Source organism: Erythrolamprus reginae, unplaced genomic scaffold (assembly GCF_031021105.1).
Source record: "Erythrolamprus reginae isolate rEryReg1 unplaced genomic scaffold, rEryReg1.hap1 H_22, whole genome shotgun sequence".
NCBI classification, from domain to species: Eukaryota; Metazoa; Chordata; class Lepidosauria; order Squamata; family Dipsadidae; genus Erythrolamprus; species Erythrolamprus reginae.
The window spans coordinates 366,849-384,563 of NW_027248476.1; the positions used below are offsets into that span (position 1 = coordinate 366,849).

Below are 17,715 nucleotides of genomic sequence, written 5' to 3' on the forward strand. Positions count from 1 at the left end.
CTATATAAATGTTTTAAATACATAAATAAATGCATCCATTCATTCCTGGACCAAGTTGCTCTGTTCACACACACGGATGCCTTGGTCACCTCTGAATAGACTATTTTAATGTGCCTTATGTGTAGTTGTCCTTGAAGAATATCCGAAAGTGACAGCTGGTACAGGAGAAGTGGAACAGCCAGATATGTGTTACTAGACTAAGGGATCCAGATGTGTGGCAGAACCTGTGCAATGGCTATATTAATTCATTGGTTGTGGCTTTTCATTTTTACTAGCTGTTAATCGTGTGTGTTGTTTTGTGATGTTTTTAATCTGCCTTGAGTCATGCATTTGAGATGGGCAACCATATAAATGAAAATAATAAACAAGCATTGACAAAGAATAGAGAGAACAATAAAACGTTCCCTAGAAGAGATTTATTAGAAAGGAGAAAAGGAAATGCAAGTCTTTTATTTAAATGTAATTTTATTTTACTCCATGCATAGACCCAAGAAAGTCTCCATTCTTGTTTATCCTTTTCCTACTTGTGAGCAAACAGTCTATGCTAACCATACCACCATATCACTTCTGAGTGGCTTTCAACTTTCTGCCACGTCACTCAGAGGTGGTGCTTGGTAATTCATTGAGTTTAACCCTCCTGTCCCAAAAAATATGTTGCCGTTGTGTTTGAATGGTTCCTGCCCTTTACAGAGTCCCCTTCATTGGCAACAAAAAATGAATATGTCTTGTGTGTATTTGTAAACCCAAGAAATAAAAATCTGAAGTTTATTATTCTATGGGATTTAGCAGGGAGCTATCCAGCTTCTATTTTTTCTTCACGTACAATTCCCAGTATTCAAAAATGATTAGTGTGATTGTGTCTCCTGGGAGTTAAAACCTCGGCCATATTTGAAGAGCTACAGTTCTTATTTCTGGGATCCTATTGTATAAAGAAGCGAAGGGAAATAAGATTGATTATATCATGTACATCTGCTAAGAACTATGATGGATAAAATTTTGTGTAGAACAAAAGTCAAAAGTTGCAATTAACTTTAAAAAAAAGATTTTTGAAGCTAATACCAAAAATTACAGCTTGGGGACGGGGTGGGTGGGTGGAAACATGCCTTGTTGTAAGACATTGAGTAAAAATATTGATTAAAAATATTAAGGGATGATACAAAATGCAAATTAAAGAGTTGAGGAACCGGTAGAACCTGGGTCAAAATGAAAGATGAAATTTTGTAGGGCAATGATTAGCAACCCAATTTTATACAGCTAAAGGACTTCAGAAATAAAAAAAATATAGGTGTTGGCTGTCACATAATTTTTTAGACACATGGGCAATTTTTAAAAATTTTTTAGGAAAATATTGTTTGCATGAACTCCAGGTTAATGGACAAATGGGTGGGAAGGGGATCTGTTAGTTATGGCCAACGAATATGGCATCGTGGGAATTTACATTATTTTTACGATGACATTTAGTGCAACAATTTGCATAATGAAAACTTACACAAGAAATAGAAACCACAATAGAAATTTGGTATGCTGTATACAAAGTTGATTGTTTTGCAGCTGACATCTCATAAATTGAATAACTTTATTCATTTGTTTATTTATTTAGAGCAATTGGTTACATCATGTCTACATTATTCTATCCAATTATAACCTTTATTCTTATCGCCATCTGCATTTCATACTGGGCAGTGACAGCTGTGTATCCTTTTTATCAAAGAGTAAGTGGTTATGAATATTATATTGAATCCAGAAAAGAGTGATAAATAGTAAATTCTTAAAAAGAAATGTAAGTAAGCAAAAAAAAACATTGCTAAATGTTATGCACCACAATACACTACAGTAGTCCTCAATATATAACCACAATTAGGACCAGAATTTGCAACGGTAAGCAAGGCAGTTATTGAACCAATTTTATGACTGTGTTTGGCACAGTTGTTAAGCAAAGCACTGCAATTGTTAAGTGAATCAGGTAGTTGTCAGGTGAACCTTGCTTCCCCCATTGACTTTGCTTACCAGAAGCCTGTTGTGAAGGTTGCAAATGGTGATCACATGACATTGCAGTACTGCAACTGTCATAAATACATGCTAAGTGCCTGTATTTTGATTATGTGACCATGGGAATTTTGCAGTGGTCATAAGTGCAAAGACAGGTCATACTTCACTTTTTGGTATTGGTGTAACTTTGAATGGTCACTAAAAGAATGGTTGTAAGTTAAGGACTATCTGTGTACCTTTCCATATTCTTTTACCCTAGAAAACTATCTTTGTGGATTTTTATAGTATAGATAGTCCTCAATTTATGACCACAGTTGAGTCCAACATTTCTGTTGATAGGAGAGACATTTGTTACATAAGTTTTGTTTTACAGTTGTTAAGCGAATCATTGCACTTGATAAGTTGGTTTGTTAAGTGAATCTGGCTTCCCCGTTGATTTTGCTTGTCAAAAGGTGATCTTAGGACACATTGGTGGCAAGCATCTGAATTTTGATCACATGACCATGGGGTGCTGGAACGGTCATAAATGTGAAAAATGGTCATAAGTCCCTTCTTTCAGTATCATTGTAACTTTGAACTGTCACTAAATGAAGTGTTGTCAAGGTCTTTTGTACTCTTTACACTGCCTTTTATTCTGTAGTCTTCTTACTTCTTTCCTTTTGCAGTTCTTTTTAATGCCATTCCATTACAGCTTTCTTATTCTGCTCTTCCTCTAGATCCCTTATTTCCTCCTTCAAATAGTAGTAATTCAGTTGTCAGGTGCAAGCTTCAGGTTAACTTTATGAATAGGCCACAGCATTTTAATTATTGTTGGTCACTTATATTACAAGAATCTCAGCACACTTGCTGCATTCCTTTGGGAACCAGTGGATAAGGCTTCACTAGTCTGGTCTCTCATGTTTCCCCTTTAACTCCCTCCTATCCTTTAGTCAATGATTTATTAAAGTTTATTGCAAATATCAAAACCAGAAGCACATACAGATGACTGATTCAATAACTTCTTTATAAACATAATAACAGATGGATTTACAATACCATTAGCAGAGTTCTTCTTTAAGCAGTTTCAGACAGCAGAGAATGGTTAGTTTCATTTTAGTAGAGTTCAGAGTGGACAAGGGAGCAAAGTTTACAAAGAACAGAGAGGACTAGAGCCACATCCAGCCTTAAGCTTAAGCTTTCAGTTTTGATTCTCTGCACAGACTCAGAAGTGGTTAGCTTCTATTGGCTGACTCAGTTGCTATGCCTATTCATTGGCTAACCTTGTTAACATGGCTCTCCCAGTTCATGAATATCTTAACATGATTCAATCCTAATTTATTCTTCTCTGAAAAACCCAACATTTTTCTTCCATTCTTATTTTCATATTTTCATTCTTGTATTTAATCCAAATTTCTATTCTTCACTCATCTATTTGTTTTCTTTTGCTACTACACATATTTTTTAAGTCATTCCCACTACATTCAACTTAGCCTAACATACTCTCAGTAGCATATAACATAGTAGATAGAAGCAGGCTGTTCTGTCTAGGTCCCCCCCAGACGCCAACACCAACCAAAAAGAGTAGCCAGACACACTGGTATAAAGCAAAGGCAGTTTATATAATTGAAAGCAAACACAGGTAACAAAAACTGTTCTTACAGACAGGAACACTATGAAGCTTCACAGAGGTTTCACGAAGGCCAGGTAATAAAACAGGATTCTTGCTGGCAAAAACAATGCTGGAGATAATAAAACCCACACCTTCCCCAAGTCTTCCAGACTTCTAGGCCACAAGCCAAGATCAGAGACGCCAAGAATTGAAGCAACGTCACAGGACTCCCAGTTGATAACTCTCCACAAGACTGTAAGGGCGGGCCTGCCTTTTCAACCCTGCTGAGGAGAACCACACCCAAAGCCAGCTGTTGCCAATTCAGGGATGGAAATACCTTTCTAATTGGCCCCGTCTTTGAGCTGCACGTCGCTGCCTCATGTCTATTATAGCCTGTGCGTCTTCATCCAATGAATCCAGGCTACTAGCTGGGGAGAGCCCCCCCCGGGGGGGGGGGGTCTCAGGTTGTTCTCCCTCCTCCTCTTCCTGATGTTCCTCTCCCCCATCTGCCTGGTCCTCCCCCTCCTGTTCACTGTCCTCCTCCTCTGGGCATGGATCCGGCAGAGCTCCAGCCGGTCCCTGAGGAGCCTCAGGCTGAATCACTACACATGCTATTATATACTTCTTTCAATAATCTTTCTTTGCAGTAGATTACATGACACCATTACATTTCACCCTCATTTGCCCATGTTAAAATATTTCCACTTCTCATTGTAGTAAGCATTTTGTTAGAGTACACAAATTCATATACTCTGGGGTTGGATTTTTTTTTTTTTTGCAGTTTATCTATAACTTGCAATCATTCATCACAATTTCTCTGTCAGAATTAAGTGCTTTGGTGATTAATTCAATATTATTCACAACCATATCATTTGTTGCATTTGTTAGAAATCATTTACATGCTCCGTCGAGAATATGCATACAAATTATAAATACATTCACCTTCCTAACCAGCACTCATCTAACAAGCTTTGCTTATACACTGATCCCTAAATGCATTAAACAATCAAGGGGAAATCATATAAGCTTGTTATTCCCTGCTCAATATTAATAAATTGTTAAACACTCCATTTATTCTGTGACATCCTTTAGAGTGTGCTTTTAATGCTTTCAGCAACCAGTCTTAAACTCCATGCTTTATGCAAAATTGTCATAATTCAAGCCTATCCAATTTATCATATTTATTTGCTAAAGCATGAAAGAAGTTAGCATCTCGACCTCCTTCAAAAGAAGCTATATTTTGTATAGGAAGAAATCTTGATCTCCTACCCTTTAATGGAATCAAGTATCATGTGATATTTCTATAAGGCGTTTCCTTTTTTACCTGGTGCCAAAAATTACCAGCAAAGATGTCCTTGATATTAAGTAAAAGAATAAGAAATTATTTATTATCTGCATATCAGGCAGATAGGTTTTTAGAAAATGCATGCTATGGTTGTCATATTCTGTGCTAGTCATTAAACAACAAAGGAAATTAAATGCATTCTTTGTGACTCTTCCTCTTAGTAGAATGTTGCATACTCTGACTATCTGATTCTGATTGTTCCTTAACCCAATTAAATCAAGTTTCCTGGCTACCTCAGGAGAACCTGTGTACAAAGTTATGGCTAATCAAAGCTTATGCAAGTATGCAAATTTGACCTGTTATCCAGAGGTAAGCAAATGAGAAGGGGAAAACGTTTACATTCTAATTCTTCATTAGTTAATGCACTATCCTTTCATAATGCCATATGCTTTAAAGTCCCCACATTGGTTTTGACAAATTTGTACAAATGAATCTTTTCAGTCAACTCTAATCAGACAGAGAAGTGTAGCATTTAATACATTGTCCAGACACATATAGAAGATTGAATTATTGGTTATTTGGTTAACTTTGTTAAGCATTTTCTGAAACTGTTAGAAACATTGGAAATTTACTTAAGCCTGTGAAGCATCTGCAACCACAAGACACAATACTGCTTAAAATGTGTCAGCTAGTTTAGGAATTTAGGATGATTAGTAAGAACTATTTGCCATAAGAATTAATTACCATTTGAGGTTTTTAAATTTTACCATCTTTAATTCTGCTATAGCAAAATTTCCATCACCTGCAGAAGTTCTGGGTTTCTTAAAATAATATTAGATCTAGTATTTTGATTGTGCTTATGCAGGCTATACCAAGCTGTTTTTATAATATGTTGCACAAATACACTGTTATCACACTATGCCAAATGGTATATATATACTGTACTTGAGTATCACTAATACTTATGCAATCATTAGCTGAACAGTGCCCTCTATTGTTCTCTGTCCATTTGCCTAACAATGGAAAGATTCACAGTTTGAGACTGTATGGAAATCACTTCATATCTCCAACTGATTATATTTATTTTGTCCCTGAACAGACTTTCAACACTACTAATGTGACCAAACTGTGTCCAGGGGCACAGTGTACATTTGCTTTCTATGGAGGAGAAAGTCTATACCACCGCTACATCTTAGTCTTTCAAATTATCAATGTGTTTGTCTTTCTCTGGCTGGTCAATTTTTCAATCGCATTGGGTCAATGTACCCTTGCTGGTGCCTTTGCTTCTTATTACTGGGCCTTCCGAAAACCTGCTGACATCCCACCTTTCCCTCTCTTTTCTTCATTTGGACGAGCAATACGGTAAGTAAGAAATTACACCAGTAATTATACCTGTGTTTGAATTCACTTCTGTCTCTTCCCTGTCATGTTTCCACACGGCTAGATTTTAAATGAGTCTGTAACTTTCCTTTGACCTTGGCAATAGCAGTAAATTAGAATGCAGTAAATAGAGAGATAGAGATATATAGATATCATTTGTTTGTTTGTTTATTTAATTCAACTTCTATGCTGCCCAATCCCGAAGGGCTCAGGGTGGCTTACAACAACAATGTAAATACAAAACAATAAAAAGAAGTCAAATTTTAAATTTAAAAAACTATAAAACCCTAATTTAAAACCCATAAATTAACCTATCACAACAACATGCATACTAATCATTCATACGATTTGGCCATGATATTTATTAATACGTGGCCCCCGGGCCTGCCAGCAAAGCAGGGGCACAGTGCTAAAGACATAGATGTCTGTCTTATCTATCTCTATCTCTAATCTCTATCTCTGTCTCTGTCTCTGCCTGCCTCCCCCCCTCCCTCCCTACCCATCCATCCATCCATCCATTAACTGTTTTTGTAACTGTACAATGTCTAATAACATGCTTCTTTCTTAATAGTAACATTTGATTTTTTTCTTTAGGTATCATACAGGTTCTTTAGCATTTGGTTCCTTAATTCTTGCAGTGGTTCAACTAATTAGAGTAATCCTGGAATATCTTGATCACAAACTTAAGGGTGAGTTTTATGGAATAAATTTATTGTATTATTCATTTATTTATTTTGTCAAACATATATTAGATAGCAGATATAGGTATAAACATGGTTATTAATACATGAAATGGATACAAATAAAAGGAAACATTAGGACAGGGACGGTAGACACATTGGTGTACTTATACATGCCCTTTACACACCTCTTAGGAATGGGGTGAGGTCAACAGTAGATAGTCTAAGGTTAAAGTTTTGGGGGTTTGGGGAAGAAACCAGAGAGTCAGGTGGTTTCTAGGCATTGACCACTCTGTTGCCGAAGTCATATTTCCTGCAATTGAGTTTGGTGCATTTTACCTTAAGTTTGTATCTATTGTGTGCTCCTGTATTGTTGTGGTTGAAGCTGAAGTAGTCATTGACAGGTAGGACATTGTAGCGGATAATTTTGTGTACTACACTTAGGTCAGACTGTAGTTCCAAGTTATCTAAGCCCAAAATTTCAATTCTGGTGGCATAAGGTATTTTGTTGTGAGTAGAGCAATGGATGACTCTTCTCGTGAAATATCTCTGGACTCTCTCAATTATATTAATATCCGATATGCAATGTGGGTTCTAGACAGATTAACTGTATTTGAGAATTGGGCTAGCAGTTGCTCTAGTTAGCAGTACAATGTTATCAAAGAAGAAGATATGCAAGATTAGGCTAACAACTCTAATTTTTTATCTTTTATTGTGAACATTTTATGCCTTCTCATTTATATGAAACAAAAATTTGGTGGAAGCATTTATACTTCCACCCAATTTATATATATTTATACTAAACCACAATTGGTTTACATATCTTGCTACAGTGTTTCCATGTAATGGACTTGGGAAAATGTACTTTACAGCAAACTATGAATGGAAAGTTTCTGACCATTGGAAGAGTGAACATTCCCAGTTCACTTAAGCAATGAAACAAAATATTTAAAGTTTTATCCAGCCTTAATTTATTTATTTTTCATCTCTAATTCTCATGTACAGTATAAAATATCCTATATGTCATCATCCTGACATTTTGTAATTGTTAAGAAATGTTTTCTCTCTTTCATGCAGGCTCACAAAATGCATTTGCTAAGTTCTTGCTTTGCTGCCTCAAATGCTGTTTTTGGTGCTTGGAAAAATTCCTTAAATTTATAAACAGGAATGCTTACATCATGGTAGGTTTTCTTTTTAACACTCTCCTTTTCTAATACATTTCTATGCAATGTCTAGTAACTATAACTGATGTGGCAATTCAAATTTTCCAATTTTTACATTTTAATGGTTTAAACCATAGTATTTAAATTATTTTTGGATTGAAATGTTCATATCTTTTTTCTGCATATTAAAAGATATTTTAATATCTAGTCTCAGAAAACCTGAGTACACGTTAACAGCTGTTACTATTCTGCAGATTGCAATCTATGGTAAAAACTTCTGCACATCAGCAAGGGATGCATTCTTTCTTCTCATGAGAAATGTGGTGAGGTAAGAAGGCATAATCCTGTAATGCTCCATATATTTGCCCTCACTAAAAATGTGCTTGATGAATGTTTTAAATATTCATATTATTCTCCTTTGTCTAAGACCAATGTCCTCTACTGTAGAAATGCTGTTCTGCCCAGAAACTCTTGGAGTTGCAAATGCAATACTTCTAGAGAATTTCATTTTAGGAACAAAGGCTAGATCACAGTTTTAATGGTTTCACACAATTGCAGAGACACAAATGTTAAAGCATGGACTAATACTGTGAACAAGTTTGTTCTAGATTCACAAAGAATGTAGTTAACACCCCTAACAGATATTTTATTTGAGTTAATTTGAGAAATGTTATATTTAGTTTATTTAAGTGCAGATGCCATCCATCTTACATCAAGTGAATATGAATAAAAGAATTCATTTTTAAGCTTCATGGGCAGTTTTGTTATTAATAGAAGATTGCTATGGTGTGGAGGTGTGTACATATAATGGGTAGACAGAATGAGCAAATAAATACTGTATTCCTGGGTCAGGAGTTTTGTACTAAGATGTTCCAAAACGATGAAAAATGCAAACATAAAACAGCTCTCACTAATACTGCTTCCCATTCAATCTGGGACATGTTTTAAAGGTGTAGAAAGCTGTATTCAACTTGTAGCAGCCCTAAATACAAGTAGTCCTCACCTTATAACAGTTCTCTTAGTGACCTTTCAAATTACAACAGTACTGAAAAATGTGACTTTTTCACATTTTCAGGTTATAACCTTTGTAGCATCCCCATGATCAGTAAAAGGCAGCCATTCGTGACCCTACTGGAATGCTCAGGGGTGCGCACTTGCACATGGGCACACATACCCACCGTTCAGCTCCCTGTGCTTGGGCAGTCGTTCCCCCTGAAGCAGTCCCACCTGGGAGCCACTAGGAGGAAGAAATCCTCCCAGGAAGGAGAGCAGCTCATTGGGGAGAGGACACTCCCCTGTCGCACATTTGCCAGAGTCTCCCCAATGAGTTGCTCTCCTTCTGGGAGGATTTCTTCCCGCTGGAGGCTCCCAGTCCCAGCTGGGACTGACTGCCACCGCGCCTTGCAGGACCTAGCCCTGCAGCTGCCGGCCAGCCACATTGGCAGCAATGGATGAGCGCCACGCTCTCTAGGCCCATCTAGTGTGAGGCATTGCTGCTATTGGCTGGGGTGACGCAATTCGGCTGCTGCACATACGCAGAAGCTGAATCCCATGTGTACGGTGTATGCACAGCCGGCGGTGATGGAGCTGCATGCACAGCTCCATTTCTGGTGGTGGAATGGTGTTCCATGCCGTTCCACTTCCTGTCCACCCCTTCCCATGGTCATGTAGGTGTTCCATGCCGTTCCACTTCCTGTCTACCCCTTCCCATGGTCATACGGAGAGGGGCGGCATACAAATCCAATAAATGAATGAATGAATGAATGAATGAATGTATGGTCATGTATCAAAATTCAGACATTTGGCAACTAGTTCACATTTATGATGGTTGCAATGTCCCACAGTCACGTGATCATCCCTTTTATGACTTCTAAAAGACAAAGTCAATGAGGAAGCCAGATTACTAAATTAACAGCTGCAGTGATTCACTTGACAACTGTGGCAAAATGGCCCAAAATTTACTTAACAAGTGTCTCATTTAGCAACAGAAATTTTGGGCTCAATTGTGGTCCTAAATCAAAGACCACTTGGACAGTTCTTCACATGTATCTTTATTCATGAAAGTCCAAGAGAATATAGAATAAAACTATGGTGCGGGCATGTCCAATTCTGTCAGCCACATGCAGCTTTGGATAGCTAGTAATGTGGCCCCCATAAAATCGTAAGAGAGGAGAGGGGGGACGGGAGGGGAGGGGAGAGTAGAAGAGAGGAGATAATATTATATATCTCATATATGGCCCAAAACAATTTACTCCCTGCAGCCCAGGCAAACAGAATGGCTGGCATACGTGGCGTGATATATAAGTACAGTAGTCCACAAGTTACGATCACAATTCAGCAAATAAAATAATATTTGCTCCCCCCTCCCATTCAATAATTTAAAATACTAATCTTCGCTTCTCTAAGAAAATGAATTATCAGATTACAAATCTTTCTCTGAAATGAGATCCTTTAGATATATAGAAATACCATGTCACATAGTTATCAAAGTAATCTTAACAGCTAGATTCAGATCCCTACTGCCTTTGGGGCAAAAACAACATAATGACATCAGTTTTCTTATCTGTTGCACAGGGTTGCAGTCCTGGATAAAGTAACAGACTTCTTATTATTCCTGGGTAAACTCCTCGTTGCTGGAGCTGTGGGTGAGTCAGTCAATTAATTTGTTTGTGCGGGTATGTGTTTTATTTCATTTTATTCAGAAAGAAGTTAAAATACAAAATGCAGAATTAAAAACAAATTCAAAAGGACAAAAGGAAAAAAAACACAATGCAATCAAAGCATTAAAAAGGTGCATAAAAAAGGCATGAGACACATGTGACCACCTCTAGTTGAACACTGATATTCATTACTACAACATTAGTTCTAATAAATTAACTCTCATTCATTCTTTTCAGTTTTGTTAAGGCCATTGGTCATGCTGAGCTGATTGTTGACACAAAAACCCTGTATGGGTAGTCTCAACCTATGACCACAATTGAGCGCAAGGGGAGGACCATTCCCACAGAGGTTATCAGAGGTTATCACAGGGAATGAGACAGTTATTAGTTAGGAAGTGATTTAATCATGACAAAAAATAATACAGGTAGTCCTCAACTTATAACAGTTGAACAATGACTTTTCAAGATTGCAATGACTTTTCAAGATTTTTCACACTTACAAGTTGCGACCATTGCACCATGTCAATGGTTATGTTATCAAAATTAAACAATTTGGCAACTGACTCATATTTATGAATGTTGCAATGTCCTGGGGTCATGTGATCACCTTTTGTGACCATCTGACAAGCAAACTTATTGGGAAAGCCTTATTGTTACTAACTTTAACAATTGCGTGATTCACTTAACAGTTGTATAAAGAAAGGTTGATAACTAAAAGGGGCAAAATTCATATAACAACTGTCTCGCTTACCAACATAACGTTTGGACTCAGTTATGGTCATAACTCAAGGACTACCTGTAATAAATATTCTTCAACAGCAGATCAAAAGATAAGTGTTCGGAATTAAAAGAATATGTATATTATACACATTATTTTATACCTAGAAAATGAGAATTGTCTGAAATGAAACCATTTAACAGTGAAATTTCCTTGTGCTTAAGAATAAATTTCTGGGACTAATTAATTTACATTCATTCTTTTTCCTGCTTAGCATAGCTGTTATTCTAAATTAGTATCTCAATTTATCATTAAACATAAGATTAATGGAAAGGAGTGAACATGGTTCTCCAAGAAATAAACTAGATAAGCTTTCTTTTTTTAAATCAAATGTGGGTTTCTTTTCTGTTTTGGTAAATGCACATGTTATTAAAAAGAGACCGAAGGAATGATAAAACAGATTAAAATTTTCCAGTTGCATGAATTATTCACAGATAATTAATTGGAATGCGAATTTTAGACCACTACAAATATCAAGGATAATTAATGTAAGGGTTTATTGTTTGAAAAATTATGTTATAAAAACTCTTGAGTGCCCATTTCTGAAAATTCATTTATGTTTAAATGGAGATGCCTAGATGGCTTGGAGGTCAATAGTTGAATAGCAATAGCATTTAGACATATACTGCTTCACAGTGCTTTATAGCCCTCTCTAAGCAGTTTGCAAAGTCGGCATATTGCCCCCAACAGTCTGGGTCTTCCTTTTACCAATCTCAGAAGAATGGAAGACAGAGTCAACCTTGAGCCTGTTAGGATCGAACTTCTGGCAGTTGGCAGAATTACCCTGCAAATAATGCATTCTAATCACTGTGCCACCATGGCTCTTTTATAAATAAATCATTTATACAGTACATTTACTGTATATGTATATTCCCAGACATGGAATGATCTATTGCAAACTATATTGTTTGTTTCAAAACGTGAGAGATAAAAGAGCTTTGAAAGACATATTGTAGCTAATACTCTGTGGTTTTTTGCCCCTCTCCTGCAGGTGTCCTAGCCTTCTTTTTCTTCACACACAGGATACCAGCATTTGCACAAGAAGCACCTTCACTGAATTATTATTGGGTCCCCCTCTTGGTAAGTTCAAATAAAGAATTAAAGTTCCAAGCGTGTGGTTGGCTATTAGCATGGTGAGCATCGGGATCATGTCTCTCCAGCCCCCAACAAAACAAGTTATCCCACACTTTCTTTGCTTACTACTGCTCAGATACATTCTGGGGAAAGTGTCTGCAGCTCCGGTACAATATCTCAGTTCCCATAGATTAACTCTAATTCACGTTCTGACATTAAGAATTGCAGGCATGGGGGGGGGGGGGGGAAATCAAATTTGACTTGATTTTGATACTTGGATCTCAAATCATATTTTAGGAAGGTAGCGTGATCTTCTCCAAATAGTTTGGATTACATCTTTAGAGATTAACTTGCTGCTTTCATAATGGATAGAGCTGATGGATATTGGAACCCAAAACATAGGGAGGCCCTAGGTTGTTTGCTGTCTCCAATCTGCCTTGCTCTTCTGCATTTCTGTTTTTCTAAAAAAAGGAAAGAAGTCCCTGATTATGTACTATGTGCCTTTAAACAAAAATTGGGCAATGGATTACCAGCATAGTTTGTAGAGGGTTAGTGTAACATTAAAGGAAGATATACTGTAACTTGAAACTACAGTATCCCATTCATAAAGCTATTAATAACATTGTATTTTATTATTAACAGCCTTGTCTAGTTCTAGTAAATCTGCTGGAAGGTGGGGGGAAGAGGAAGGAGGACCAGGGAATCACTGTTACTTTCTAAATGGAATGTCTTCAGAAAAACTATCAAAATAATGTAAATTTAAACGTGGTTTTCTTCTTTTCCAGACTGTCATTTTAGGGTCCTATCTCGTTGCACATGGATTCTTCAGTGTCTATGCAATGTGTGTTGACACACTTTTCCTCTGTTTTTGTAAGTCATCAGACTTTTGTTATTTATTTCCTCTTTCAGTAATACTCAGATAAGGGCCTGGTCATTCAACTTCCTAACAGAATCCATGAACATGTTGGAGGGATCTGTTTCTTGCTTCTCTTGTTACAGTTTACTCAGCTGAAATTTTTATTGCATGGGCAATCACATGTCAGATGTGATTTCATTAGTCAGCTAGTGAACTATTACTAAAAGCTAATTACCACGATGGCTTTTTTGAGAAACTGCTCCATAATAATTACTAACTACTAAGTATTTTATAGCTTAATTTTGTCCAGCAGCATTTTAGTAGATAAGTGTTATGTGTTCTTGCTAATAACATCCTTGCTGTTTTAATCATGACAGCCATGTTGGTTGAACTTAAAGTAACATATTTCCTCTTCTGCAACCAGGTTGGCTTTAAAGGAGCTGGAATATATTTTACTTGGGAGCATGAATTAGTAACTGTTCCCACATTAGTCTGTGCTCTGTATGCAAGTAGGTTTAGCCATCCATATGAAATTATAAAGATGACAAATGTCTTTGAGCATCTTAGTCGTGGAAATCCCACTTGCTACTGAGAAAGCACTAAAGACAGAACGTTAGAAAAATGATCCATAGCTCAATAAATAATTACACTCCCCAACTTCCTCTCTCTCCTTCTTTTGGTTGAGAAACAAAAAGATTTGGTTGGTCCATCAATCACTTGCAAACTTGACCTTTACGTGACTAATACTTGCATGGGAACTGTGGCCGTAGTTTTCCATGTTACTAGAATCCATTTTATTTCAAAAGAATCATTCAACTGTCAACATACCGTCTTATAATTGCAGTTGATTTACTATTAAGCTCCCCCCACAGCCCCCACTGCCCAAGAATACTGTGGAATTACAGTATTGGGGTTCTGTGCTTTCATCACTAATTTCATCAGTTAATTAGATAACTTCAAAGTTAACCTGACGCATGGGCAAAAAATATGGATCACAGCATGGCTTAATGCAACTTAGCTATGACCTGTTTAGTATCAACCTGAAATTGCACATATGAATGCTTTTGTGATATTCTGCAATGGCATCACACACTGAAATTCAGCTCTACCATTGTAGGAATTCTAATGATTCTTTCCCTCTCTTTCTTCTGAATTTCTCATTTGTTTTGGTTTGACTGCATGTCTGCTCTTTGCTTTGGCTCTTTCTGACTACTTTCTACTCAGGCGAAGACTTGGAAAGAAATGACGGATCTACAGCAAAACCTTACTACATGTCAGCTAGTCTGCACCGGATTTTGGGGAAGAAGGAACTGAGTCCCAAAAAGTTAATGGGATGATGCTCAAAATTGTAACAGTGCTAGTTTTAAGGAGGGTGGGTGGGGGGTGGGGGAGAATGATTTTAAAAGCAGGATGCGTATAATTTAGACAAAATATTTTTTTTAAAGTATGACGCTTCTGGTTAATAAATAATTTCTGCTGCTTTGTACGATCTAAAAATAAGCAAACAGGCAACATTTTCAAGATGTCTTTTAACCGCTGTGAAATAAGGTCACATCATAGTTTTATAGAGTGCCTATGGGAAACATGTAAATGTGAAGCTTCTTTTTTTTAACCTTTAGCTCTTAGTGTTTTAATAACTTTTCTAACCTGAGATTTTGCTGTCTGAGTTGACAGCCATTTTGATAACTTTTTTTATAGGTGTATATTTGTAAAGGATATTCAGGCAATTTTTCAAAGCACTACAATGTATCCTAATTAGCCATAAACATATCAATATTATCAGTAATCAGCAGGTGGTCCTAAATTTGTAATGATGGTGCTATAGCTGTATTTTTACTGTATGGGCTTATTGACAGCTACTTAAACTGTGACTAAACTATACTAATGGTTCCCTGGGAAGAAGGGCACATTGCTAATTCAGTTGCCTCCTAAAAGTTGAAATGGAGATAAATTGGGATCCTGCTGATTTATCTCTCTCTCTCAAAAAAGGTAAAGATTCTTCAATTTTTTTAAAAAATAGAATGTTATGCCAATATCTATTATTCATTTTTTAAAAAATATACATCATGCAGTAGCTCCTGTTCGCCACCAGATGCAATATTTTATCAGTGCAGTTGCAAAATATCAATTATACAGTAGTACCTCTAGATACGAGCTGCTCCACATGCGAGTATTCCAAGATACGAGCCACAAGGGGAGAGAAATTTCTGTTCCAGACCCGAGCTCAAATTCGGGATACGAGCCGAGCGTCCACTAGGTGGCAAAAGAATCCTTGCTTCTGGCTATCTCGGAAGGGAAAAACAAAGTCTAAAGCCATTTGTTCCAGATACGAGTTGTTCGACATACAAGCTCCCTTCTGGAATGAATTAAACTCGTATCTAGAGGTACTACTGTACTGGTTAAGAGTGCCAGGATTTTATATGTGCTATGTAAACATTTTTTTTCTAAACAAATATCCATAAAATAAAATCCAATATAGTTTTTTCCCCTACGGAAGAAGTCCTTGTAAACAAGCTTGCTCTTTCCTCATTTGGTCTTCTGGAGATTTGTTGGAACTTCTGTTCCAGCCCTGCCCACCAGTTCAACCCTTCTTCAGTGTATCTTTGGAAGACACTAGGTTGAAGAAGGTTGATCTGATCTGAAACTCAGTTCATTTGCTTTTTGTTATAAATGTTCTTCCTTCTTCTTCTGCTTGACAAAGACAAAGAATTAAAGATTACTTGCCTTTTAGGTCCCGCCTTTGCATTATTTATATGGGAACATGGGATCATTTTTCATTCAGAGAGGAAAGAAATGAGAGAGATATAATATAAATGAATATTCCTTATAGCTGAAGTTAAAAAAAACCCTGGTCTTGAGTCTCATAGAAAAAGGCTTAATGAGTAAATATAAAAAAATAGTATCCTGCGTCATAAAATAGAAGTCACCTTGAAGAAAATGCAATTTTCTTATTCATAACTACAATTCAAAATGCAATTACATTCTTAATCCCATTTCATATTAATAAAAGCTGGGGAGACAACATTTTCTAAATAGAGTTTCTTTGCATTCATGCGGTTTATTTAGGGGTTGCCTCATATAAACTTTTATTTCTGTTAAACATTAAAACAATGGGTAGTCTTAGTTATACTGTTGCTCCTGGATCACAAGAGGCTTTTGAAATAAGGCACACTATATTGAAAACACAAATCATGAATTCTATTATCCCCTCATGAAATTATCCTCTGTCATTAATACAAGGGTGATTAGCCTCAGTTTTGATTGAAGCTTGTGTCCAGATTTATGTTGGTAATTCTACTTTTTTCTCTAACTTATTGCACAAATGCCAAGCTTATTATTCTAAAATTGGACCCTCCGAAATTCATTCAACTAAGCCCTAGTTTTACATTAAGCTGGACTTGGTTTTAAGATAATTGGGGAGTTCAATCAATATTAATTGGACTAATATAGAATCTTAGGTGTTTTGTTTCCAGCATTTTAACTGTTCTGTTGCAAAGAAGAAGCTTTTCCTAGAACTTCATTCTGTTAAAAGGAGCGACTTATTTCTCGATGAGAATTTTTTTTTGAGAAAGGTGCTTACATCATTTGTATTCCAAAACACCTGAGAGAGTTATCAGTCTGGGATATATATATATATATATATATATATATATATATATATATATATATATATATATATATATATATATATATATATATATATATATATATATGCACTCAGCTGAATGCCCATTGCAATGAGTAGATATACTTTTTCACCCAAACCAATGTAGTCCATCCAGATTAGCACATAATTAGCTTTACTGGAGGAGGGAATATTTTCCTAATTATACCTACTTCAGCAAAAACTCTTCTAGAAGGTTGAGAAACTTTTGGGGACAACAGGAGGAACCAGCACCCGGTTAGAGTTATTTGCCCTTCTCTCAGCAGAAGCCTCCAAAGGAGTCTGCCTATCCCAATGGAATGGTCCTTTCCATTTAGAGGAAGGCAATTTCTTCCCTTCAGTGCTACTAAAAGGGACAGCAAATTAGTTTCCCTGCATGCAAATATACAAATAAAAAAAATGAATGGAGCCTCTTAGCTACAGTAATCGTAGCTTCTGCTCTGGTAATCTTACACTAATAAACAGATAATACAAAACTTTCGCCAGACTAGTCCTCGAATACAGCTCATCTGTCTGGAACCCACACCACATTTTGGACATAAACTCTCTAGAAAATGTCCAGAGATACTTTACTAGAAGATCCCTCCACTCCTCCACT

At 36.6% G+C, this 17,715-nt stretch overlaps 1 protein-coding gene across 4 annotated transcripts in view; it reads left to right on the forward strand.

Annotated features, from left to right (window-relative positions):
• LOC139155486 (choline transporter-like protein 5) overlaps positions 1–17,715 on the forward strand; it is a 208,151-nt gene that overhangs the window by 178,873 nt on the left and 11,563 nt on the right. For 2 of the 4 annotated variants that reach the window (XM_070730633.1, XM_070730634.1), the window contains exons 13-22: positions 1,601–1,693; positions 5,144–5,231; positions 5,962–6,224; positions 6,837–6,931; positions 8,000–8,103; positions 8,340–8,413; positions 10,660–10,730; positions 12,515–12,603; positions 13,383–13,467; positions 14,678–16,325. In XM_070730633.1, coding sequence (XP_070586734.1) covers positions 1,601–1,693; positions 5,144–5,231; positions 5,962–6,224; positions 6,837–6,931; positions 8,000–8,103; positions 8,340–8,413; positions 10,660–10,730; positions 12,515–12,603; positions 13,383–13,467; positions 14,678–14,790 — 1,075 coding nt within the window. In that variant the 3' untranslated portion in view covers positions 14,791–16,325. Of the gene's footprint in view, positions 1–1,600; positions 1,694–5,143; positions 5,232–5,961; positions 6,225–6,836; positions 6,932–7,999; positions 8,104–8,339; positions 8,414–10,659; positions 10,731–12,514; positions 12,604–13,382; positions 13,468–14,677; positions 16,326–17,715 lie in introns of those variants that run through there. The other 2 variants (XM_070730636.1, XM_070730635.1) reach the window with 1 other exon arrangement.